We start from the raw sequence: 26,458 nt of genomic DNA on the forward strand, positions 1-26,458 counted from the left end.
AGAGAGAGAGAGAGAGAGAGAGAGAGAGAGAGAGAGAGAGAGAGAGAGAGAGAGAGAGAGAGAGAGAGAGAGAGAGAGAGAGAGAGAGAGAGAGAGAGAACCGTATGCGATGCAATGGAGAAACGGTGGCAAGGCTTCCTCGTCGACAGCGAACTCGACGCCAAGTAGGAGAGTGATGCGGCGAAATTAGGTGAACTGACAGAAGACATTGGGGATTGAGAAAAAAGGAAAAATGGTTGTCTAGAGGATTGGGTGAGGGTTTTATTTTTGTTTTTTTTTTCTTTTAATTAGTAGAGATAATTTGGTCATTTCATTTATTTTAGTCTCTGTATTATATTTTGAACGATATTTTACACCAAACACAATACTGAGATTTATTTTAATTTTTGTCTCTCAGTATCTGTCTCTCAGTCTCTGTCTCTCTACCAAATGCTACCTTTTAGAATGAAAAGAACCATTCACATACATAGTAAAATGAACATTCGACTTAGTTGATAAGAAACAAGTAATAAGACAGCAGCTACGAGAACACAGGGATCGCGATACAACGGTGATGGCGGCAGAAGCACAGAATTGCGAAAGAACGGTTGCGGCAAAAAAAAGGATTCAAAATTATGATTAAATCTAATTAATTCAAATATTGATTTTTAAATTAAAAATAACTTTTTTTTAACCTATTATTTATGTTATTTAAAAAAATGTTGTTTCTCTACAATAATAAATTCTACTAATCTTTGAATATTTGTTATTTTAAAATTAAAAAAAAAACTTTGGTATATTCAAAACTCAGACACAACCTGCATTTAAATATATTTATTTTGAATATATTATTTTTGACAAAATAAAAAATGTATAATTTAGATCAGGGATAGTAATGGAAACATATAAGAAAAGTTAAATTAAGAAATTCACTAGAAAAATATCTTGTAATAACTAAAAAATCACAAAAAAATAAAACAATAAAAAAACCCATGAATCTCATGCTGTTACTATTCCATTTTTTTTGTTATATTATATATTACTGACCCTATACTCATGTGCGTTCCTCTCAAAACATTTCATGTTCTTCTAGCCATAGCCGCTATAAGTCTCTATAAACCTCTCTTTCATCAACCCTGAAACAGAGCCACCACCATAACCAAAACAAAAAGATGGCAGTGTCCCATGTTGTTTATACCAATGGACACAAAAAAGAAAATGATGAATTTGATGCTAGTGCTCCTCCTCCATTCAAGATAGCAGATATAAGAGCTGCAATCCCAAGGCATTGCTGGGTCAAGAATCCATGGAGATCCCTCAGTTATGTTCTAAGAGATTTGGTTCTTGTTGCTACATTGTTAGCTTCAGCAATTCACTTCAATAGTTGGTTCTTTTGGCCAATCTATTGGCCTCTTCAGGGAACAATGTTCTGGGCACTCTTTGTTCTTGGTCATGATTGGTATGAACATTATTAAATAAATGTTACATTAAAAAAGTAATTCAAACAATATTGTCCGCTTTAGATTCATTCAATTTACCTTTGTTTTTGCTAATAATGTTATGTTAAATGTTATGCATTTTCTATTGGCAATGAACAGTGGGCATGGAAGTTTTTCAAACAATGCAAAGCTGAATAGTATTGTGGGCCATATATTGCACTCCTCAATTCTTGTACCATACCATGGATGGTTCGTTCATTATTCTTAGCACCCTTATGTTCTTCTTCTTCATTTATTTAACAAATTTTTTTGTTTTATGTATTTCTTAATTTGATTTGACAATGAAACTGTGGGATTTTATTTTATTTTATTTTATTTTTTTAGGAGAATTAGCCACAAGACCCACCACCAAAACCATGGACATGTTGAGAATGATGAGTCATGGGTTCCAGTAAGTGTTTTCTAGCTTCAACCTTGGTTTTTCATTGTATAGCAAAGAAAATTTATTATTTTCTTTTTTTTATAAAAATAAATATTTTTATTATTTTCTTTTTTTTTGTTGTTGTCATGTGTTAGTTGCCAGAGAAGATCTATAAAAGCCTAGACAATGTGACCAAACTCATGAGATTCACTGTACCTTTCCCTATTTTTGCTTATCCCTTTTACTTGGTAAGTGCTTTAATTTCTTTTTGATTTTCAGAGAAAGTAATAATAATAAACAAAGTTGTGATATTTATTTATTTTAATATGAGAAATTGCATGTCTTATTATTATTTTCAGTGGAGAAGAAGCCCTGGAAAGGAAGGTTCTCATTTCAATCCATACAGCAAATTGTTCTCACCAAATGAGAGAAAAGATGTTATGATTTCAACAATGTGTTGGGTTGCCATGTTTTCTCTGCTTCTCTTTCTGTCCTTCATTGTCACTCCACTTTCCATTCTCAAGCTCTATGGAATCCCTTATTTGGTAATTAATTTCATTCTTACTTTTTTTTTTTAACTTTATCGTTTTCATCTCATTCCCTTTTCGTAAAATGGAATTTCTTACCTTAATTTAAGGTCCAAACTTTTATTTTTTCTTACATTGTAGTGTATAAATAATAACAGTAATAAATTAATAATAATAAAATTACATTTTATTAAAAAAAATACTTAAAATCACATTTTGTATACCACTTAAAATATACGTCTTTTTTAAAATAATGAATAAATTATCATTTATACTCATAAAAGATATAAATACGGACAAATATACCAATGTAAGAATAAAACGACAATCTTAACTACGGAAGATGGCTTCCGTGTGCCAAGAATATGGTTACGCAATTGATCCGTTAGGGTACTCTTGACATACGAGAGCCATTTTCTGTAGTTACAATTGTCGTTTTATTCTTATATAGGTACATTTATCTGTGTCAGTATTTTTCATGCATACAAATGTTAATTTATTCTTAAAATAATTTATGCAAATAACATATATGTAAAACCAATTCTTTCTCACTTGGTTTTGTTTTCACCGTGTATGTAGATCTTCATCATGTGGCTTGATTTTGTCACATACTTGCATCACCATGGTTACAAGCAGAAATTACCTTGGTACCGTGGAAAGGTAGTAATATAACAATATAATTAATCAAGTTGTATCAAATTTTGCTACTTGATATTATATTCTATTAATCTCAAATTGATGACCGTTACTCCTAAATATCAGGGCTTCTCTGTTTTATTCATCAACTTTATAATAAGATTAATGTTTGTATATGTGAATGCACATATCTCTAAACTTAGAAGTGTGTGCTGCTGCCTAATATCAAATATCAACAAGAATGTGTTACAACTTTGCAGGAATGGAGTTATCTAAGGGGTGGCCTTACAACGGTGGATCGTGACTATGGTTTGGTTAATAATATTCATCATGATATTGGCACTCATGTGATCCATCATCTTTTCCCTCAAATTCCTCACTATCACTTGCTTGAAGCGGTACTTTCTACTTTTCATCTTAATTTAATTTAATATAATAATGCACCCTGATAGATCAGAGTATATATATATATATATATATATATATATATATGCTTAATTAGATTGTACCATGTATTATTATATAGTCGTTAATTATATTTTAAATTTAATGGACTTAGAGCATAAACTACTTTAGGGTTTCTATCGATTTCTTTATACTACTATTTAAAATACTAATTAATAAGTGTAGATATTATTTATTTTTGTTAATATATATGATAATATATAATTAGATATTGATGTAAATTTTTTTATATACATCAACCATTCTTTTATGATAATGGTTTCAAAGTCTCGACTCAAAATGATTGAGGAGCTCAAATACAAAGTTACATACATCCTCATATATTTTTATATATTTTCATATAGTTGTATTCAATCTTTTAAAACATATGCTCGTCTAAAAATGAGTTACTAAATCAGTTATTTATATAAAATACGTATTAAATATGTAATATACATTAAAAATAATTAAATATTATCATATATATAATAATACATAGCTAATTTAGTGATGGTTTCTTTTTTAACAAATAACATAACAATTTTATATATATATATATATATATATATATATATATATATATATATATTAATAATATGTAAGAGTAAATAAGGGACTTCTTTTATTTGTATAAATACATCTTTTATAACTAAAAAGGAGTTGATATTTAATGAAAAAGATACTTTTAAAAAATGAATAATTTAAGCAAACAAAATAGAAGACAAAGTGACAAACTCATAATGACAAATAATATAAAAATGTGGATACTTTGCAAATTGATAAAGATACGAAAAAAGAAAAGTCCAAAATTGAAATAATTGTTGTTATTAGTCCAAGAAAGTGAGTCCAATATTTATATAATAAATTTGCAGACAGAAGCAGCAAAGCCAGTACTTGGAAAGTATTACCGGGAGCCAGAGAAATCTGGGCCACTTCCATTTCATCTCATAAAGTATTTGCTACAAAGCATTGGGCAAGATCACTATGTCAGTGACAATGGAGATATTGTTTACTATCAATCTGATCCTTACCTTCTCAACAACAATAACAAGTCCAACTAGTATACCTTATTTTATTTAAATGCTTTTTATTCTTGTTAATTTCATCTATACGAGTTTAATGCTAGGTGGCCACATGATTTTGCTTCTATTTTTCAGTGAAATGGGTCTCACTCTCTGATTTATTTCATTTACTACAATGGGACACACAAGAGTATAGTTGGCGTCATTGCTAAGAAGTACTTGTAATAACCTAAAATGGTAATAAATATTTGAATTGTCAGCTTCATTTTTTGGGTGTGATATGATTTCCACCGCTTGCGCTGTAGCAGCACTCACATGACACATGTAGCTACTACTTCTAAATAAATAAATATAAATCACCATGCCATGCCACTCAAATTGGAAAAAAATAACAATTAACATAATATTAACTACTTTGTCATTTACAAACATTATTATTACTGTACATTAATGTTATTTCTCATATGCTAAGCAAAGGAATATTCTTTTTTCTCCTTTTTCCCCTCTTTATTAGTAAAAAGTTTAATTTATTATTAAAGTTCAACTGCAATTTCTAAGAATAATCAATTTTAGCATGTTTTATTACTACATAAGATTTTTTATATATAGAACATATATACATCCATATGATTTATTTATTTATTTATTTATTTATTGGGGGACATAAGCTTAATGGTATCTCAACCATAAAGATAGTAGCCATTGAAGTCTTGGGCCCTCGCTGTTATAATTGAAGGTTGGTGGCGTATATATTTGACTATTAGGGGCTATGAATGTAATTAATGTTGGTAATTAATTCAGTATTAATTCCAAACTATATATCAACCACTGGCGTGATTAACTACTAAACCATTATTTGGCGTCTTTTTCACAGATATTACTAATAAATAATATAGTATATGAGTTTCCTTATATGGGAATGGATAGGTATTTGGGTATAGCGTAGGGTACCATATCAAGTTATCAACATAGTTAATTAATTTTGTGTTATTAGTACCCCCTTTTTTTTGTTTAGGTTATTAGTTGGTTAGAAATTAAAACCCTACTCCTTGCATATCCTAATATAACCCTATCTAAGGTCAATACACCATTGTCTATCCATAAAAAGAACTTGGAATTTACAACTTACCTGCTACATCATCTACTCCTAAATAAAGTTCTTACAAAAATTATTAGAATAAGTAGGAAAATAGATATGTAAAATTGTAACACTTACATTTATAAAAATCTAACAAAAAATTATTTTTAATAACCACAAAATCATAATAAATATAACTGTAAAAGTTAAATTTAAAAATTAATTAATGTATAAAGTTATATTAGACATTTTAATTTTAATAAACACAAGTCAACTTTAAAAAATTTCGTCAAAGATAATTTTAAAAATACTTATATTTTTTAAAAACTGTAAGTACAAGTATATAATATTTTTTATTTATCTAATACAAAATAATAAAAAAAACACAAATATCTTTTTAAAAAATTTTATCAAACCAAACCTTACTCAAACCATAAAAGTCAAGTAACCTTAAAATAATGTAAAATATGATTCCATTATTTTGTTTAAGAAATAATGAGTTAATTATGATTCTTTCCCTCAAAATGAAAGTTTAACAGAAATTTCAATTTAACTTATTTTAGTTTTTTTAATATTAACTCTTATGTTATCATATATTTTTAATTATTTTTCTTTTTTGTTCTTTATCAATGGTATATATACAGAATCACTTGTTATATTTAAATACTTTTCATGGTTGATAATAATATAAAATATTGATATATTTCATGTATTTTATTTCATAAATCATTATTATCTAAATATTACAAAATAACAATATTTTTATAATTTCATTATCAATTTTGTTTTAAAACAAATGTATTTTCTCAACTATTGTACAATATGAATATATGATGTATTGAGAAAAATTATTTGTTAAGATTACAATTTGTTTTCTCTTTATAATAATAATAATAATAAAATAATTATGAAATAATAGAGTTAATTAATGGATACTTTACATGGTTAAAGCATAGATTCTCTTATAATCTTTAAATATGAAAGAAACAAATGTTTTAGAAACAACAAAAAGACTGCAATGAAGTTATCAATGACGGAAGGATATGTTGTATTTTTACTCAAAATATTATACTCAACAGTAAGATAATAATGGATCCAAATATTTCATTATTCAAAATAAATTGAATTACACTTGAAAATATTAAAAATTTAACTTTATATTCTCATTATATTTTATGAATTATTTATATTTTACAATAATTGAGATATCTTATACTAAATTATGTAATTATTAGTTGGAGGTGGCTATTGGAGTTGTTGGCTGGGGTTAGCATTGTGTTTGTAGGAGATATTGAAGGATGGCATAATGGTGAATTGATGATGTAGGATACGGTAATATCGAAATTTATTTTAACTAATTTTAACTAGTCATAAAATTTGAACGAAGGGTATTGTTACGGTGGGTAATCGGAGATTAATAAGATGGATGGCTTTGGTTGGCCCAATCGTCCGCGGATGGTGGTTTCCGAGCTAGTTTGCACGTTGGAGCCTCCTTCCGACTTGTGTTCGTGAGTGAATGGGGGTGGTACCTGCAAAAACACTCCGATGCCTAAGTTAGCAAGGGCGTGAGCAGGTCTAGAGAGTATTGGGTTTAGAGATACCTGAGGGGTGTCAGTGTATTTATAGTGGTGAGCCAATAACCACCGTTGGAGTAGTGCCATATTTTTAGGATGTTAACCGTCCCATTATCTTAGGGAGGTTAAGATATGGCTCGATAAAGTAGTTAGAGAGATTTTAGGGGCAGTTACTCATTTGAATGAGTGCTTATCTGCCAACTATTCTTCGTCCCGACTTCTTGGGAGTAAGTCGGGTTTAACACCGACTTCTTAGTGTAAAGGTTGGTGCTTAGAAAGGCTCAATCCTCTGGACTAGGCCTTTTATTTGGACCTTGGGCCTTTATTATTTGGCCAGGGTATGAACAGTGCTCCTACTTGAGCCCAAGATCTTTATAAGACTTGGGTTCGAGTATTTTACTCGGGGTTGTAGTCGACTTGTTTGGAGGACCGACGTGATTTTCTGAAACCGACGTGACTTTTTCGTATCTTTTTTGTTCTGACAGTTACGTCTAATCAAGCGTCGTGTCCGTTAGGGATGTGCGTAGGCTTTGGTAACGGTGCATTCTCATTAATGACTGCCCCGCTTTGACCTTTATGCCCCTTAGCATGTTTATAAATACTTTCCCTCTCTTTCATTTTTTTGTTTCTGCGATTTTTCAAATTTCTTCTTTCTTTGTTCGTGCTTTGTTCTTGCATTCGGAGACCTTTGCTTCTTCCAACCTTTGCTTTTGGATAAAGGTTAGTGTTTTATTTTTATGACATGCTTTTGTGATTGCATGCTTTTATTTTCTTTGGAGAGGGAGAGGTGACGTTTTAGGCTTTCGTATCCCCTTAGGGACTCTCGTTTTTTATTCTTTTTCCGTTTCCCTTTGTAGGTTTTCATCGTATTTTTAGAAAAATATTTTCTGTAGAAGCTCTTTCTCAATGGGTTGATGTCACAGTCCTAGGAGAGGAACCTTTGGTCGATACGGAGTTTATTACTCATCTTCGCACTCACCACAGGATTTGTGTTTCTGAGGATGACGAGCCGAAGTATGAGTTGGTAGTCCCGGGTCCAGAAGACCGGGTTTGCTTTGGGAGGGCCAATGAGGCGTCTTCTCATTTTTTCTTTATGTATAAATGTATGATCACCCGTCTGGGTGTCTTTCTTCCTTTTTCGGATTTTGAGATGTCTGTTTTGCATCACTGTCGAGTTGCCCCTACCCAACTTCACCCCAATTCTTGGGGTTTTCTGAAAATTTATCAATTTATTAGTCAAGCTTTGGACTTCCCGACCTCTTTGAGGATTTTCTTTTTTCTTTTCCATATGACTAAGCCTTTTAGTGGGCTAAACAACAAACAGCAATGGGTGTCCTTCCGAGCCATACAAGGTCGGAGAATTTTCACTATTTTTGACGAATCCTTCCATGACTTCAAAAATTATTTTTTCAAAGTGCAAGCTGTAGAGGGTCACCACCCCTTTTTTCTGGATGATAACTCTTCTCCTCGCTTTCCCTTATACTGGCTGGAGGCCTCCCCTTGTGAGAAATATGGTCTGGATGACCTGGATGAAGTAGAGGCTGCCATTGTGGGGTTCCTCCGAGAAGTGTGGGGGAGGGCCCCATATTTGGATACTAAAAAGTTTCTCCAAGGGTCTCCGACCTTTATCCAAGCGCAGCTAGGTAGCTTTTTCTTGTTTTAAATTCCCGACTTATCAATTGATCATACCGACTTGTTAGATTCCTTAGCTATTGTTTTTTTTTTCTTTTTCAGAAATGGCAAAGACAAACGCTCAAGAATCTTTCCAGAGAGTCCAGGAGGCCAAAGCCAAGTCTCGCGCTCGGGTTGGTGGTGCCAGGGTTATCTCTCCTCCTCCTCCTCCTCGGAACATTGGGACTCTTTCCAAGCCCATTGTAATTTCTTCTTCAGCTCCCCCTCAGCCGCTCCCCGTCGTCCGACCTTCCCCTGATCCAAAGAAGCGCAAGACTTTAGAGTCTGGCTCTTCTGGTGAGGTTAAGGCGGATACTATTGCGTTCGTCCGAAAGAATATCTATCCCCATGTTCGTATAAGCATGGATGATATGTCTGTTCGGAGCCACCTTACCACTATGGTCGAGGAGAGTCTTAAAGCGGTGGGGGTTTGTGGCAAACTCTTGTATATCTTTGAGAAGGCTCCTCTCAGCTCTTTAGGGATGATGGTGCACGAAATTGCAATCACACTTTGCAATCCCGCACAACTAACCAGCAAGTGCACTGGGTCGTCCAAGTAATACCTTACGTGAGTAAGGGTCGATCCCACAGAGATTGTCGGCTTGAAGCAAGCTATAGTTATCTTGTAACTCTTAGTCAGGATATTAAAAATTATCAGGATTGATTGTGAAAAGCAAAAGATCATGAAATAAGTACTTGTTTTGCAGTAACGGGGAACAGGTTGAGGTTTTGGAGATGCTCTATCTTCTGAACCTCTACTTTTCTACTGTCTTCTTCTTCAAACACGCAAGGCTCCTTCCATGGCAAGCTGTATGTAGGGTTTCACCGTTGTCAATGGCTACCTCCCATCCTCTCAGTGAAAATGTTCAACGCACCCTGTCACGGCACGGCTATTCAGCTGTCGGTTCTCGATCATGTCGGAATAGAATCCAGTGATTCTTTTGCGTCTGTCACTAACGCCCCACAATCGCGAGTTTGAAGCTCGTCGCAGTCATTCAATCATTGAATCCTACTCAGAATACCACAGACAAGGTTTAGACCTTCCGGATTCTCTTGAATGCCGCCATCAATTCTAGCTTATACCACGAAGATTCTGGTTAAGGAATCCAAGAGATATCTACTCAATCTAAGATAGAACGGAGGTGGTTGTCAGGCACACGTTCATGGGTGAGAATGATGATGAGTGTCACGGATCATCACATTCATCAGGTTTAGGAACAAGTGATATCTTAGAATAGAAGCAAGCGTGATTGAATGAAAAACATTAGTAATTGCATTAATCCATCAAGACACAGCAGAGCTCCTCACCCCCAACCATGGGGTTTAGAGACTCATGCTGTAGAAGATATAATGAGAAACGTGTAAAGTGTCATGAGGTAGAGATACAATGTCAAAAGATCCTATTAATAGTGAACTAGTAACATAGGGTTTACAGAAATGAGTAAATGACAGAAAAATCCACTTCCGGGCCCACTTGGTGTGTGCTTGGGCTGAGCATTGAAGCATTTTCGTGTAGAGACTCTTCTTGGAGTTAAACGCCAGTTTTTGTGCCAGTTTGGGTGTTTAACTCCAATTTTTATGCCAGTTCCAGCGTTAAACGCCGGGAATTATGAAGCTGATTTGCAACGCCGGTTTGGGCCATCAAATATCGGGCAAAGTATGGACTATTATACATTGCTGGAAAGCCCAGGATGTCTACTTTCCAACGCCGTTGAGAGCGCGCCAATTAGGCTTTTGTAGCTCCAGAAAATCCCCTTCGAGTGCAGGGAGGTCAGAATCCAACAGCATCTGCAGTCCTTTTCAGCCTCTGAATCAGATTTTTGCTCAGGACTCTCGATTTCAGCCAGAAAATACCTGAAATCACAGAAAAATACACAAACTCATAGTAAAGTCCATAAAAGTGAATTTTAACTAAAAACTAATAAGAATATAATAAAAACTAACTAAAATATACTAAAAACATACTAAAAATAATGCCAAAAAGCGTACAAATTATCCGCTCATCACAACACCAAACTTAAGTTGTTGCTTGTCCCCAAGCAACTGAAAATCAAATAAGATAAAAAGAAGAGAATATGCAATGAATTCCAAAAACATCTATGAAGATCAGTATTAATTAGATGAGCGGGGCTTTTAGCTTTTTGCCTCTGAACAGTTTTGGCATCTCACTCTATCCTTTGAAATTCAGAATGATTGGCTTCTATAGGAACTCAGAATCTAGATAGTGTTATTGATTCTCCTAGTTAAGTATGATGATTCTTGAACACAGCTACTTTATGAGTCTTGGCCGTGGCCCAAAGCACTCTGTCTTCCAGTATTACCACCGGATACATACATGCCACAGACACATAATTGGGTGAACCTTTTCAGATTGTGACTCAGCTTTGCTAGAGTCCCCAATTAGAGGTGTCCAGGGTTCTTAAGCACACTCTTTTTGCCTTGGATCACAACTTTATTTCTTTCTTTTTCTTTCTTTTTTTTCCCTTTTTTTTCGTTTTTTTTTTCTCTTTTCTCTTTTTTTTTCCGCTTCCATTTTTTTTTTGTATTCACTGCTTTTTCTTGCTTCAAGAATCATTTTTATGATTTTTCAGATCCTCAGTAACATGTCTCCTTTTTCATCATTCTTTCAAGAGCCAACCAATCATGAACAACAAATTCAAAAGACATATGCACTGTTTAAGCATACATTCAGAAAACAAAAGTATTGCCACCACATCAAAATAATTAATCTGTTATAAAATTCAAAATTCATGCAATTCTTCTCTTTTTCAATTAAGAACATTTTTCATTTAAGAAAGGTGATGGATTCATAGGACATTCATAACTTTAAGGCATAGACACTAAGATACTAATGATCACAAGACACAAACATGGATAAACATAAGCATGAAATTCGAAAAACAAGAAAATAAAGAACAAGGAAATTAAAGAACGGGTCCACCTTAGTGATGGCGGCTTGTTCTTTCTCTTGAAGATCTTATGGAGTACTTGAGCTCCTCAATGTCTCTTCCTTGCTTTTGTTGCTCCTCTCTCATGATTCTATGATCTTTTTTAATTTCATGGAGGAGGATGGAATGTTCTTAGTGCTCCACCCTTAGTTGTCCCATGTTGGAACTCAATTCTCCTAGGGAGGTGTTGATTTGCTCCCAATAGTTTTGTGGAGGAAAGTGCATCCCTTGAGATGAATCTCTCCATCTCCCATGGCTCTGAGGTGGAAGCTTTTGCCTTCCCTTTCCTCTTTCTAGAGGTTTCTCCGGCCTTAGGTGCCAAAAATGGTTATGGAGAAACAAAAAGCAACGCTTTTACCACACCAAACTTAGAAGGTTTGCTCGTCCCCGAGCAAAAGAAGAAAGAAGAGAGAGAGTGGTGGGGTAGGTGGGGATCCTGTGGGGTCCACAGATCCTGAGGTGTCAAGGATAATTCATCCCTGCACCAAGTGGCGAGCAAAAATGCTCCTACTGCCAATCCTGGCGTTAAACGCCGGGCTAGTGCCCATTTCTGGCGTTTAACGCCAGCTTGGTGCCCATTCCTGGCGTTTAACGCCAGTCTGGTGCCCCTTTCTGGCGTTAAACGCCCAGAATGGTGCCAGACTGGGCGTTAAACGCCCATTTGCTGCCCTTACTGGCGTTTAAACGCCAGCAAGGTTTTCCTCCAGGGTGAGCTATTTTTCTTTCTGTTTTTCATTCTGTTTCTGCTTTTTCAATTAATTTTGTGACCTTCCATGATCATCAACCTATAGAAAACATAAAATCACAAAGGAAAATAATAAATATAACATTGGGTTGCCTCCCAACAAGCGCTTTTTTAATTTCAGTAGCTTGACAGTGGGCTCTCATGGAGCCTCACAGATGTTCAAAGCAATGTTGGAACCTCTCCAACACCAAACTTAGAGTTTGGTTGTGACCTTCCAACACCAAACTTAGAGTTTGACTGTGGGGGCTCTATTTGACTCTGTTTTGAGAGAAGCTCTTCATGCTTCTTTTCCATGGTTACAGAAGGAGAACCTTGAGTCTTATAGTTTGCACTGTCTGCAAGCCACGGAGCTTCCTGAATAGCAAATAATTGCTCATCCGAAAAGGCTTCAGAGATCTCAGTAGGAGGGAGAGATGCTCCTGCTACTGGTTCTATCCGGGACAGGTGATCAGCTACTTGATTCTCTGTCCCTTTTCTGTCTCTTATTTCTATATTAAACTCCTGCAAAAGCAACACCCATCTTATGAGCCTGGGTTTTGAATCCTGCTTTGTGAGTAGATATTTAAGAGCAGCATGGTTAGTGTACACAATCACTTTTGATCCTACTAAATAAGATCTGAACTTGTCAAGGGCATAAACCACTGCAAGTAATTCCTTTTCTGTGGTTGTGTAGTTCTTCTGTGCATCATTTAGAATACGGCTGCCATAATAAATGACGTGCAGAAGCTTACCATGCCTTTGTCCCAAAACTGCACCAATGGCATGGTCACTGGCATCACACATTAGTTCAAATGGTAATGTCCAGTTTGGTGCAGAGATGACTGGTGCTGTGACCAGCTTAGCTTTCAGAGTCTCAAACGCCTGCAGACACTCATTATCAAAGATAAATAGAGTGTCAGCAGCTAGCAGATTACTCAGAGGTTTGGCAATTTTTGAAAAATCCTTTATAAACCTTTTGTAGAATCCTGCATGCCCTAGAAAGCTTCTGATTGCCTTAACATTGGCAGGTGGTGGTAATTTTTCAATTACCTCCACCTTAGCTTGATCCACCTCTATTCCTTTGTTCGAAATTTTATGCCCAAGGACAATTCCTTCAGTCACCATGAAGTGACATTTTTTCCAGTTTAAAACTAGGTTGGTCTCTTGGCATCTTTTCAGAACAAGTGCTAGATGTTAAGGCAGGAGCTGAATGAGTCTCCAAATACTGAAAAGTCATCTATGAAGACTTCCAGAAATTTCTCTACCATATCTGAGAAGATAGAGAGCATGCACCTTTGAAAGGTTGCAGGTGCATTGCACAGACCAAAAGGCATCCTTCTGTAGGCAAATACTCCAGAAGGACATGTAAATGCTGTTTTCTCTTGGTCTTGAGGATCTACTGCAATTTGGTTATAACCTGAATAGCCATCCAAAAAGCAGTAATATTCATGACCTGTCAGTCTCTCTAGCATCTGGTCTATGAATGGTAAAGGAAAATTATCCTTCCTGGTGGTTGTGTTGAGCCTTCTGTAGTCAATACACATACGCCACCCTGTAACTGTTCTTGTAGGAACCAGTTCATTCTTTTCATTATGAACCACTGTTATGCCTCCCTTCTTGGGGACAACGTGGACAGGGCTCACCCAGGGGCTATCAAAAATAGGATAAATAATCCCAGCCTCTAGTAACTTAGTGACCTCTTTCTGCACCACCTCCTTCATGGCGGGATTTAGCCGCCTTTGTGGTTGAACCACTGGCTTAGCATCATCCTCCAATAGGATCTTGTGCATGCATCTTGCTGGGCTAATGCCCTTAAGATCACTTATGGACCACCCAAGAGCTGTCTTGTGTGTTCTTAGCACTTGAATTAGTGCTTCCTCTTCCTGTGGATTTAAAGCAGAGCTTATGATCACTGGAAAAGTGTCACCTTCTCCCAGAAATGCATATTTCAGGGATGGTGGTAGTGGCTTGAGCTCCAGTTTAGGAGGCTTATCTTCTTCTTGAGGAATTTTCAGAATTTCTTTTATTTCCTTTAGTTCCTCTAGATCAGGCTGAACATCTTTAAAGATGTCCTCTAGCTCTGATTCAAGACTTTCAGTCATATTGACCTCCTCCACCAAAGAGTCAATAATATCAGCGCTCATGCAGTCATTTGATGTGTCTGGATGCTGCATAGCTTTGACAACATTCAACTTGAACTCATCCTCATTGACTCTCAGGGTTACTTCCCCTTTTTGTACATCAATAAGAGTTCGTCCAGTTGCTAGGAAAGGTCTTCCTAGAATGAGAGTTGCACTCTTGTGCTCCTCCATTTCCAGCACTACAAAGTCAGTTGGAAAGGCGAATGGCCCAACCTTGACAATCATGTCCTCAATTATGCCTGATGGATATTTAATAGAGCCATCAGCAAGTTGGAGGCATATCCGGGTTGGTTTGACTTCTTCAGTCAACCCAAGCTTTCTGATAGTGGATGCAGGTATTAGATTGATGCTTGCTCCAAGGTCACACAGGGCTGTCTTGGTGCAAGCACCTTCTAATGTGCATGGTATCATAAAGCTTCCTGGATCTTGAAGCTTTTCTGGTAAGCTTTTCAGAATGACTGCACTGCATTCTTCAGTGAGAAATACTTTTTCAGTTTCTCTCCAATCCTTCTTATGACTTAAGATCTCTTTCATGAACTTAGCATAAGAAGGTATTTGCTAAAGTGCCTCTGCAAACGGAATCTTTATTTCAAGAGTCCTTAGGTAGTCTGCAAAGCGGGCAAATTGCTTATCCTGCTCCGCTTGGCGGAGTTTCTGAGGATAAGGCATCTTGGCTTTATATTCTTCAACCTTAGTTGCTGCAGGTTTATTCCTTACAGAAGTGGTTGGAGAAGCCTTTTTAGAGGGGGTTACTATCAGCACTCTCAGGTGTCTGATTCCCCATTGGCGTTTGAACGCCAGGATTGGGTGGAAAATGGGCGTTTAACGCCAACTTTTTCCCCTTTTCTGGCGTTTGAACGCCAGAACTGGGTAGGGAATGGGCGTTTAACGCCAGCTTTCCCCCCTTTTCTGGCGTTTGAACGCCAAGAGTATTCCTCTCTGGGCTCTTACTGTCCTCAGATGGATTTTGGATAGTGGTTTGGCTATCCTCTGTCAATTGTTCCTTTATTGGCTTTTTGCTACTTTGAGCAGTGTTATTCAATGTCTTCCCACTCCCCAGTTGAACTGCTTGGCATTCTTCTGTTATCTGTTTAGATAGCTGCTGTTTTGCCTGATTCAACTGTGATTCTATGTTCTTGTTAGCAATTTTAGTTTCTTGGAGCATCTCTTCAAATTCTGCTAACTGTTTTGTCATCAGGTGTAATTGCTGATTAAGCTCAATCATCTGTTCTTGAGGATTAGGATCAGTGGCTACTGCCATAACTTCTTCTGTTATCAGTTTAGATAGCTGCTGTTTTGCCTGATTCAACTGTGATTCTATGTTCTTGTTAGCAATTTTAGTTTCTTGGAGCATCTCTTTAAATTCTGCTAACTGTTTTGTCATCAGGTGTAATTGCTGATTAAGCTCAATCATCTGTTCTTGAGGATTAGGATCAGTGGCTACTGCCATAACTTCTTCTTTTGTGGAGAACTCATTGCTAGAGTACAAATGTTGATTTCTAGCAACAGTATCTATAAGCTCTTGAGCCTCCTCAATCGTCTTCCTCATATGTATAGATCCACCAGCTGAGTGGTCTAGAGACATCTGAGCTTTTTCTGTAAGCCCATAGTAGAAGATGTCTAACTGTACCCACTCTGAAAACATTTCAGAGGGGCATTTTCTTAGCATACCTCTATACCTCTCCCAGGCATTATAAAGGGATTCATTATCCTTTTGTTTAAAGCCTTGGATGTCAAGCCTTAGCTGTGTCATCCTTTTTGGAGGGTAAAATTGATTCAGAAATTTATCTGATAACTGTTTCCATGTCTTTATGCTTGTTGTAGGTTAGTTATTCAACCACCTCTTAGCTTGATCTTTTACAGCAAATGGAAACAGTAATAATCTGTAGACATCCTGATCCACCTCTTTATCACGTACTGTGTCAGCAAGTTGTAAGAATTGTGCCAGAAACTCAGTAGGTTCTTCTTGTGGAAGACCGGAATACTGGCAATTTTGCTGCACAATGATAATGAGTTGAGGATTTAGCTCAAAGCTGCTTGCTTTAATGGGAGGTATACAGATGCTACTCCCATATGCAGCTGTAATGGGGTTAGCATATGACCCCAGAGTCCTTCTGGACTGTTCAATTCCACTTAGGTCTGTGATGGAGAAAGGGAATATGATATGAATTCACAAGTAAAGTAAATTTTTTTTATTAAAAGTGACCGAAAAATAAAATAAAATAAAATAAATGGAAAATAAATAAAATTTCGAAAACTGAAAGAAAATAAGATCAAAGCAAATTGAAAACTAAATCAATTAGTTAATTAAAAAGATTTTGGAATTAGCAATTAAAAAGATATGATTGAAAATATGATTGCAATTAAAAAGATTTGATTTTTGAAAAAAGATTTGAGAAGATCAATTTTTGAGATTAGAATTTTGACTTGACTAAAAAAAAGATATGATTTTAAAAATCTTTGACTAAATTAATGCAAAATTTCAAAAATTATGAGTAAAATAAGGAAAGGATATTTTTTTATTTTTAAATTTTAATGAGGAAAGAGAAAAACAACAAAAAGACACTAAACTTAAAAATTTTAGATCAAAACAAAGAGAACAAACAAGAAAACTTTGAATATCAAGATGAACACCAAGAACACTTTGAAGGTCAAGATGAACACCAAGAACAAATTTTTGAAAAATTTTTAAGTGAATAAAAGCACAAAAGACACCAAACCTAAAATATGAAACTAAAGTCAAATAAAAGACTCTAAACCAACAAAAATAAAACAGTCCTAATCTAAGCAACAAGATAAACCGTCAGTTGTCCAAACTCGAACAATCCCCGGCAACGGCGCCAAAAACTTGGTGCACGAAATTGCAATCACACTTTGCAATCCCGCACAACTAACCAGCAAGTGCACTGGGTCGTCCAAGTAATACCTTACGTGAGTAAGGGTCGATCCCACAGAGATTGTCGGCTTGAAGCAAGCTATAGTTATTTTGTAACTCTTAGTCAGGATATTAAAAATTATCAGGATTGATTGTGAAAAGCAAAAGATCATGAAATAAGTACTTGTTTTGCAGTAATGGGGAACAGGTTGAGGTTTTGGAGATGCTCTATCTTCTGAACCTCTGCTTTTCTACTGTCTTCTTCTTCAAACACGCAAGGCTCCTTCCATGGCAAGCTGTATGTAGGGTTTCACCGTTGTCAATGGCTACCTCCCATCCTCTCAGTGAAAATGTTCAACGCACCCTGTCACGGCACGGCTATTCAGCTGTCGGTTCTCGATCATGTCGGAATAGAATCCAGTGATTCTTTTGCGTCTGTCACTAACGCCCCACAATCGCGAGTTTGAAACTCGTCACAGTCATTCAATCATTGAATCCTACTCAGAATACCACAGACAAGGTTTAGACCTTCCGGATTCTCTTGAATGCCGCCATCAATTCTAGCTTATACCACGAAGATTCTGGTTAAGGAATCCAAGAGATATCTACTCAATCTAAGATAGAACGGAGGTGGTTGTCAGGCACACGTTCATGGGTGAGAATGATGATGAGTGTCACGGATCATCACATTCATCAGGTTTAGGAACAAGTGATATCTTAGAATAGAAGCAAGCGTGATTGAATGAAAAACAGTAGTAATTGCATTAATCCATCAAGACACAGCAGAGCTCCTCTCCCCCAACCATGGGGTTTAGAGACTCATGCTGTAGAAGATATAATGAGAAACGTGTAAAGTGTCATGAGGTAGAGATACAATGTCAAAAGATCCTATTAACAGTGAACTAGTAACATAGGGTTTACAGAAATGAGTAAATGACAGAAAAATCCACTTTCGGGCTCACTTGGTGTGTGCTTGGGCTGAGCATTGAAGCATTTTCGTGTAGAGACTCTTCTTGGAGTTAAACGCCAGCTTTTGTGCCAGTTTGGGTGTTTAACTCCAATTTTTATGCCAGTTCCAGCGTTAAACGCCGGGAATTATGAAGCTGATTTGCAACGCCGGTTTGGGCCATCAAATCTCGGGCAAAGTATGGACTATTATACATTGCTGGAAAGCCCAGGATGTCTAATTTCCAACGCCGTTGAGAGCGCGCCAATTAGGCTTCTGTAGCTCCAGAAAATCCCCTTCGAGTGCAGGGAGGTCAGAATCCAACAGCATCTGCAGTCCTTTTCAGCCTCTGAATCAGATTTTTGCTCAGGACCCTCGATTTCAGCCAGAAAATACCTGAAATCACAGAAAAACACACAAACTCATAGTAAAGTCCATAAAAGTGAATTTTAACTAAAAACTAATAAGAATATAATAAAAACTAACTAAAATATACTAAAAACATACTAAAAACAATGCCAAAAAGCGTACAAATTATCCGCTCATCAGACGACCTCGAAGGTCGAGGAGCTAGAAGGAAGGTGATGAGCGGATAATTTATACGCTTTTTGGCATTGTTTTTAGTATGTTTTTAGTAGGATTTAGTTAGTTTTTAGTATATTTTTATTAGTTTTTAATTAAAATTCACTTTTCTGGACTTTACTATGAGTTTGTGTGTTTTTCTGTGATTTCAGGTATTTTCTGGCTGAAATTGAGGGACCTGAGCAAAAATCTGATTCAGAGACTGAAAAGGACTGCAGATGCTGTTGGATTCTGACCTCCCTGTACTCGAAGTGGATTTTCTGGAGCTACAGAAGCCTAATTGGCGCGCTCTCAACGGCCTTGGAAAGTAGACATCCTGGGCTTTCCAGCAATATATGATAGTCCATACTTTGCCCAAGATTTGATGGCCCAAACTGGCGTTCAAAGTCACCTTCAGAATTCCCAGCGTTAAACGCCGGAACTGGCACCAAAGTGGGAGCTAAACGCCCAAACTGGCACAAAAGCTGGCGTTTAACTCCAAGAGAAGTCTCTACACGAAAATGCTTCAATGCTCAGCCCAAGCACACACCAAGTGGGCCCGGAAGTGGATTTTTATGTCATTTACTCATCTTTGTAATTCTTAAGCTACTAGTTCCCTATAAATAGGACCCTTTACTATTGAATTTTTCATCTTTGGACATCTAGTTCTTAGATCATTTGGGGGCTGGCCTCACGGCCATGCCTAGACCTTGTTCTTATGTATTTTCAACGGTGGAGTTTCTACACACCATAGATTAAGGTGTGGAGCTCTGCTGTACCTCGAGTATTAATGCAATTACTATTGTTCTTCTATTCAATTCCGCTTGTTCTTGTTCCAAGATATCACTTGTTCTTCAACTTGATGAATGTGATGATCCGTGACACTCATCATCATTCTCACCTATGAACGTGTGACTGACAACCACCTCCGTTCTACCTTAGATTGGGTGAATATCTCTTGGATTCCTGATACACGATGCATGGTTGATCGCCTGACAACCGAGCGCTCGCCTGACAAACGAGCCAGCCATTCTGTGAGATCAGAGTCTTCGTGGTATAGGCTAGAACTGATGGCGGCATTCAAGAGAATCCGGAAGGTCTAACCTTGTCTGTGGTATTCTGAGTAGGATTCAATGATTGAATGACTGTGACGTGCTTCAAACTCCTGAGGGCGGGGCGTTAGTGACAGACGCAAAAGAATCACTGGATTTTATTCCGGCCTGATTGAGAACCGACAGATGGATAGCCGTGTCGTGACAGGGTGCGTTGAACATTTCCACTGAGAGGATGGGAGGTAGCCACTGACAACGGTGAAACCCTTGCATAAGCTTGCCATGGAAAGGAGTAAGAAGGATTGGACGAAGACAGTAGGAAAGCAGAGAGACGGAAGGGACAAAGCATCTCCATTCGCTTATCTGAAGTTCTCACCAATGAATTGCATAAGTATCTCTATCTTTATCTTTATGTTTTATTCATATATCATCTATACCCATTTGAGTCTGCCTGACTAAGATTTACAAGGTGACCATAGCTTGCTTCATACCAACAATCTCCGTGGGATCGACCCTTACTCGCGTAAGGTTTATTACTTGGACGACTCAGTGCACTTGCTGGTTAGTTGTGCGGAGTTGTGATAAAGAGTTGAGATTGCAATGAGCGTACCATGTTGATGGCGCCATTGATGATCACAATTTCGTGCACCAAGTTTTTGGCGCCGTTGCCGGGGATTGTTTCGTGTATGGACAACTGACGGTTCATCTTGTTGCTTAGATTAGGTAATTTTTTCAGAATTTCTTTAAAAATGAATTCTAGAGTTTCATGATGATCTGTTGAAATCTGGCTGGCTGAGGAGCCATGTCTAATCTTATTGGACCGAGGTTTCAACTTATCATCACAAGAGCTTGTTGATTTCTATCAAACTTGCTATTGGAGCAATGATCTGCTGAGGCTTGGCTGGCCATTGGCCATGTCTAGTGTTTTGGACCGAAGCTTTCTTTGAAAGCTTGGCTGGCTGTGAAGCCATGTCTAATTCCTGGACCGGAGTCTTAGACTAGCATTGCAATGATTCCTGGAATCCAAATTAAGAATTCTGAAACCTTTATTTTCTATTTTCATATAATTTTCGAAAAAGCACAAAAAAATTACAAAATCATAAAAAACCAAAAAAGATTTTATGTTTCTTGTTTGAGTCTAGTGTCTAATTTTTAGTTTGGTGTCTTGCATGCATTGTTTATTTGATCTTGGTTCTATTTTCAAGTCAATAGTACAGGGAACTGAAGATTCAGAACATGCAGCAGAGGAATTACACAGAAAAAGCTGGGCGTTCAAAACGCCCAGTGAAGAAGGACAGACTGGCGTTTAAACGCCAGCCAGGGTGCCTGGTTGGGCGTTTAACGCCCAAAAAGGTAGTGCATTGGGCGTTAAACGCCAGAATGTGCACCATTCTGGGCGTTTAACGCCAGGATGGCACAAGAGGGAAGATTTTGTTTTCAATGCAAATTTTTTTCAAGTTTTCAAAGTTTTTCAAAATCAAATCTTTTTCAAATCAAATCTTTTCAATCAAATGTTTTCAAAATCAATTTCTTTCCTTTTTCAAAGATACTTGCTATCAATTAATGATTTGATTCAACATTTCAAGTATGTTGCCTTTTCTGTTGAGAAAGGTTTAATGTCTGAATCATATCTTTTCTTGTTAGTCAAGTCATTATTTTTTAAAATCAAATCTTTTTAAATTGTTTTTCAAATCATATCTTTTCAATCATATCTTTTTAAAACCATAACTTTTAAATCACATCTTTTTCAAAAAAAAAGTTTTCAATCATATCTTTTTAATTTCTAATTTCAAAATCTTTTTCAAAAATCACTTGATTTCTTTCCCACTTTTAGTTTTCGAAAATTATCAATCAATTTTTCAAAATGTTTTTAAAAATGTTTTTTTTAATTAATTTTCGAAAATTTCTTCCCCTCTTCTCACATCCTTCTATTTATGGAGTACCACTCCTCCTCAATGCACAATTCGAACTCTATCTCACTAAGTTCAAATTCTTCTACCTCTTCCTTCTATTTTTCTTTTTCTCTGACACCTCAAGAAATCTCTATACTGTGACATAGAGGATTCCATATTTTCTTGTTCTCTTCTCTTTCATATGAGCAGGAACAAAGACAAAAGCATTCTTGTTGAAGCTGACCCTGAACCTGAAAGGACCTTGAAGCGAAAGCTAAGAGAAGCTAAGGCACAACTCTCTGTAGAGGACCTAACAGAAATCTTCAAAGAAGAAGAAACCATGGCAGCCGAAAACAACAACAATGCCAACAATGCAAGGAAGGTGCTGGGTGACTTTACTGCACCTACTCCCGACTTCTATGGGAGAAGCATCTCTATCCCTGCCATTGGAGCAAACAACTTTGAGCTTAAGCCTCAATTAGTTTCTCTAATGCAACAGAATTGCAAGTTCCATGGACTTCCATTGGAATATCCTCATCAGTTTTTAGCTGAGTTCTTGCAAATCTGTGACACTGTCAAGACTAATGGGGTTGACCCTGAGGTCTACAGACTTATGCTATTCCCTTTTGCTGTAAGAGACAGAGCTAGAATATGGTTGGACTTACAACCTAAAGACAGCCTGAACTCTTGGGAAAAGCTAGTCAATGCCTTCTTGGCAAAGTTCTTTCCACCTCAAAAATTGAGTAAGCTTAGAGTGGAAGTCCAAACCTTCAGACAGAAGGAAGGTGAATCCCTCTATGAAGCTTGGGAAAGATACAAACAATTGATCAGAAAGTGTCCCTCTGATATGCTTTCTGAATGGAGCATCATAGGTATTTTCTATGATGGTCTCTCTGAACTATCCAAGATGTCTTTGGATAGCTCTGCTGGAGGATCTCTTCATTTGAAGAAGACGCCTGCAGAGGCTCAAGAGCTAATTGAAATGGTTGCAAATAACCAATTCATGTACACTTCTGAAAGGAATCCTGTGAACAATGGGACAAATCAGAAGAAAGGAGTTCTTGAGATTGATACTCTGAATGCCATATTGGCTCAGAACAAAATATTGACTCAGCAAGTCAATTTGATTTCTCAAAGTCTGTCTGGAATGCAAAATGCACCAGGCAGTACTAAGGATGCTTCATCTGAAGAAGAAGCTTATGATCCTGAGAACCCTTCAATGGAAGAGGTGAATTACATGGGAGAACCCTATGGAAACACCTATAATTCTTCATGGAGAAATCATCCAAATTTTTCATGGAAGGATCAACAGAGACCCCAACAAGGTTTCAACAACAATAATGGTGGAAGAAACAGGTTTAGCAATGGCAAGCCTTTTCCATCATCTTCTCAGCAACAGACAGAGAATTCTAAGCAAAGCCACTCTGACTTAGCAACAATGGTCTCTGATCTAATAAAGACCACTCAAAGTTTCATGAATGAAACAAGGTCCTCCATTAGGAATTTGGAAGGACAAGTGGGTCAGCTGAGCAAGAAAATTACTGAACTCCCTCCTAGTACTCTCCCAAGCAACACAGAAGAAAATCCAAAAGGAGAGTGCAAAGCCATCAATATGGCCGAATTTGGAGAGGATGGAGAGGCAGTGAACGCCACTGAGGAAGACCTCAATGGGCGTGCACTAGCCTCCAATGAGTTCCCCAATGAGGAACCATGGGGATCTGGGACTCAAAATGAGACCATAGAGATTCCATTGGACTTACTTCTGCCTTTCATGAGCTCTGATGAGTATTCTTCCTCTGAAGAGGATGAGTATGTCACTGAAGAGCAAGTTGCTAAATACCTTGGAGCAATCATGAAGCTAAATGACAAGTTATTTGGTAATGAGACTTGGAAGGATGAACCCCCTTTGCTCACCAAAGAACTGGATGACTTGTCTAGGCAGAAATTACCTCAAAAGAGATAAGATCCTGGGCAGTTTTCAATACCTTGTACCATAGGCACCATGACCTTCAAGAAGGCTCTGTGTGACTTAGGGTCAAGTGTAAACCTCATGCCTCTCTCTGTAATGGAGAAGCTAGGGATCTCTGAGGTACAAGCTGCAAGAATCTCACTAGAGATGGCAGACAATTCAAGAAAACAAGCTTATGGACTTGTAGAGGATGTTCTGGTAAAAGTTGAAGACCATTACATCCCTACTGATTTCATAGTCCTAGAGACTGGGAAGTGCATGGATGAATCCATCATCCTTGGCAGACCCTTCCTAGCCACAGCAAAGGCTGTGATTGATGTGGACAGAGGAGAATTGATCATTCAAGTGAATGAAGAATCCTTTGTGTTTAAGGCTCAAGGATATTCCTCTGTCACCATGGAGAGGAAGCATGAAAAGCTTCTCTCAAAACAGAGTCAAACAGAGCCCCCACAGTCAAACTCTAAGTTTGGTGTTGGGAGGCCACAACCAAACTCTAAGTTTGGTGTTGAACCCCCACATTCAAACTCTAAGTTTGGTGTTGGGAGGTTCCAACATTGCTCTGAGCATTAGTGAGGCTCCATGAGAGCCCTCTGTCAAGCTACTGACATTAAAGAAGCGCTTGTTGGGAGGCAACCCAATGTTATATTTTACCTATTTTCCTTTGTTATCTTATGTTTTCTATAGGTTGATGATCATGAGAAGTCACAAAATCAATTGAAAAAGCAAAAACAGAATGAAAAACAAGAAGAAAAACAGCACACCCTGGAGGAAGAACCTACTGGCGTTTAAACGCCAGTAAGGCTAGCAGATGGGCGTTTAACGCCCAGTCTGGCACCATTCTGGGCGTTTAACGCCAGAAAGGGGCACCAGACTGGCGTTAAACGCCAGATATGGGCAAGCACTTGGCGTTAAACGCCAGAAATGGGCACCAGCCCGGCGTTTAACGCCAGAATTGGCTCAAAACGCATTTTTGCATGCCATTTGGTGCAGGGATGACTTTTCCTTAACACCTCAGGATCTGTGGACCCCACAGGATCCCCACCAACCCCACCACCCTCTCTTTTCTTCTTCACTCATTCACCAATCACCTCAACACCTCTTCCCCAAAAACCCTTCACCTATCAAATCCCATCTTTCTCTTCACCACTCACATCCATCCTTCATAAAACCCCACCTACCTCACCATTCAAATTCAAACCACTTTCCCTCCCAAACCCACCCATAATGGCCGAACCCTACCCCTCTCTTCACCCCTATATAAACCCATCTTCACTCCTTCACTTTCACACATCCTAAACACTACTTCTTCCTCCTTTTGGCCGAACCACACAACCTCCTCCATCTCCTCTATTTTCTTCTTCTTCTCCTCTATTCTTTCTTCTTTTGCTCGAGGACGAGCAAACCTTTTAAGTTTGGTGTGGTAAAAGCGTTGCTTTTTGTTTTTCCATAACCATTTATGGCATCCAAGGCCGGAGAAACCTCTAGAAAGAGGAAAGGGAAGGCAAAAGCTTCCACCTCCGAGTCATGGGAGATGGAGAGATTCATCTCAAAGGTGCATCAAGACCACTTCTATGAAGTTGTGGCCTTGAAGAAGGTGATCCCCGAGATCCCTTTCAAACTCAAAAAGGGTCAACTTTGATCAAAGGTTGGACCAAGTCCTCATAGACATTTGTAAAGAGGGCGTTCAATGAAAGAGAGACTCAAGAGGGAAGCCGGTTCAACTAAGAAGGCATGACCTCAAGCCCATCACTAAGAAAAGGATGGAGCAAACAAGAGATCCCACTCATCATGAAATCCCTGAGATACCTCAAGGGATGCACTTTGGTGCACGAAATTGTGATCACTACAACTTCGCACAACTAACCAGCAAGTGCACTGGGTCGTCCAAGTAATACCTTACGCGAGTAAGGGTCGATCCCACGGAGATTGGTGGTATGAAGCAAGCTATGGTCATCTTGTAAATCTCAGTCAGGCAGACTCAAATGTATAATGGTGATGAACGAAAATAACATAGAAAATAAAGATAGAGATACTTATGTATATCATTGGTAAGAGCTTCAGATAAGCGCATGAAGATGCCTTCCCTTCCGTCTCTCTGCTTTCTTACTGTCTTCATCCAATCCTTCTTATTCCTTTCCATGGCAAGCTCGTGTAGGGTTTCACCGTTGTCAATGGCTACCTCCCATCCGCGCAGTGAAAGCTAATGCACGCACTCTGTCACAGTACTGCCAATCACCGGTTTGGTTCCCTCCCCTACCGGAATAGAATCACTCTTTTGCGTCTGTCACTAACGCCCAGTAGGTTACAGGTTTGAAGCACGTCACAGCTATTCAATCATTGAATCCTACTCAGAATACCACAGACAAGGTTAGACCTTCCGGATTCTCTTGAATGCCGCCATCAGGTCCTGCCTATACCACGAAGACTCCGATTAAAGAATCCAAGAGATATTCACTAGAGCCTTGGTTGCTTATAGAACAAAAGTGGTTGTCAGTCACCTTGTTCATGAGTGAGAATGATGATGAGTGTCACGGATCATCACATTCATCAAGTTGAAGA

At 37.6% G+C, this 26,458-nt stretch overlaps 1 protein-coding gene and 1 non-coding gene across 2 annotated transcripts; one reads left to right on the forward strand and one right to left on the reverse strand.

Annotated features, from left to right (window-relative positions):
- Nucleotides 1-1,067: 1,067 nt before the first annotated feature.
- Nucleotides 1,068-4,733, forward strand: LOC130941261 (omega-3 fatty acid desaturase, endoplasmic reticulum-like). Its single transcript, XM_057869694.1, has 8 exons — nucleotides 1,068-1,438; nucleotides 1,578-1,667; nucleotides 1,803-1,869; nucleotides 1,995-2,087; nucleotides 2,199-2,384; nucleotides 2,946-3,026; nucleotides 3,263-3,400; nucleotides 4,319-4,733. Exons 1-8 carry the CDS (start codon nucleotides 1,152-1,154, stop codon nucleotides 4,505-4,507), a joined length of 1,131 nt encoding a protein of 376 aa, XP_057725677.1. The 5' UTR covers nucleotides 1,068-1,151; the 3' UTR covers nucleotides 4,508-4,733.
- A 17,942-nt stretch (nucleotides 4,734-22,675) lies between these two features.
- LOC130943097 (small nucleolar RNA R71) lies at nucleotides 22,676-22,783 on the reverse strand. Its single transcript, XR_009071631.1, has one exon. It is a non-coding gene; the product is annotated as a small nucleolar RNA R71 (small nucleolar RNA).
- Nucleotides 22,784-26,458: the final 3,675 nt, after the last annotated feature.

This window comes from Arachis stenosperma, chromosome 7 (assembly GCF_014773155.1).
Source record: "Arachis stenosperma cultivar V10309 chromosome 7, arast.V10309.gnm1.PFL2, whole genome shotgun sequence".
NCBI lineage: Eukaryota > Viridiplantae > Streptophyta > Magnoliopsida > Fabales > Fabaceae > Arachis > Arachis stenosperma.

Excerpts from the sequence above, each read along its gene's own strand:
- LOC130941261 (XM_057869694.1), top strand. The coding sequence starts at position 1,152 with ATGGCAGTGTCCCATGTTGTTTATACCAATGGACACAAAAAAGAAAAT. Across the intron at positions 1,668-1,802 it reads CTTGTACCATACCATGGATG|GAGAATTAGCCACAAGACCC; the intron begins GTTCGTTCATTA and ends TTATTTTTTTAG. Across the intron at positions 3,027-3,262 it reads TACCTTGGTACCGTGGAAAG|GAATGGAGTTATCTAAGGGG; the intron begins GTAGTAATATAA and ends ACAACTTTGCAG.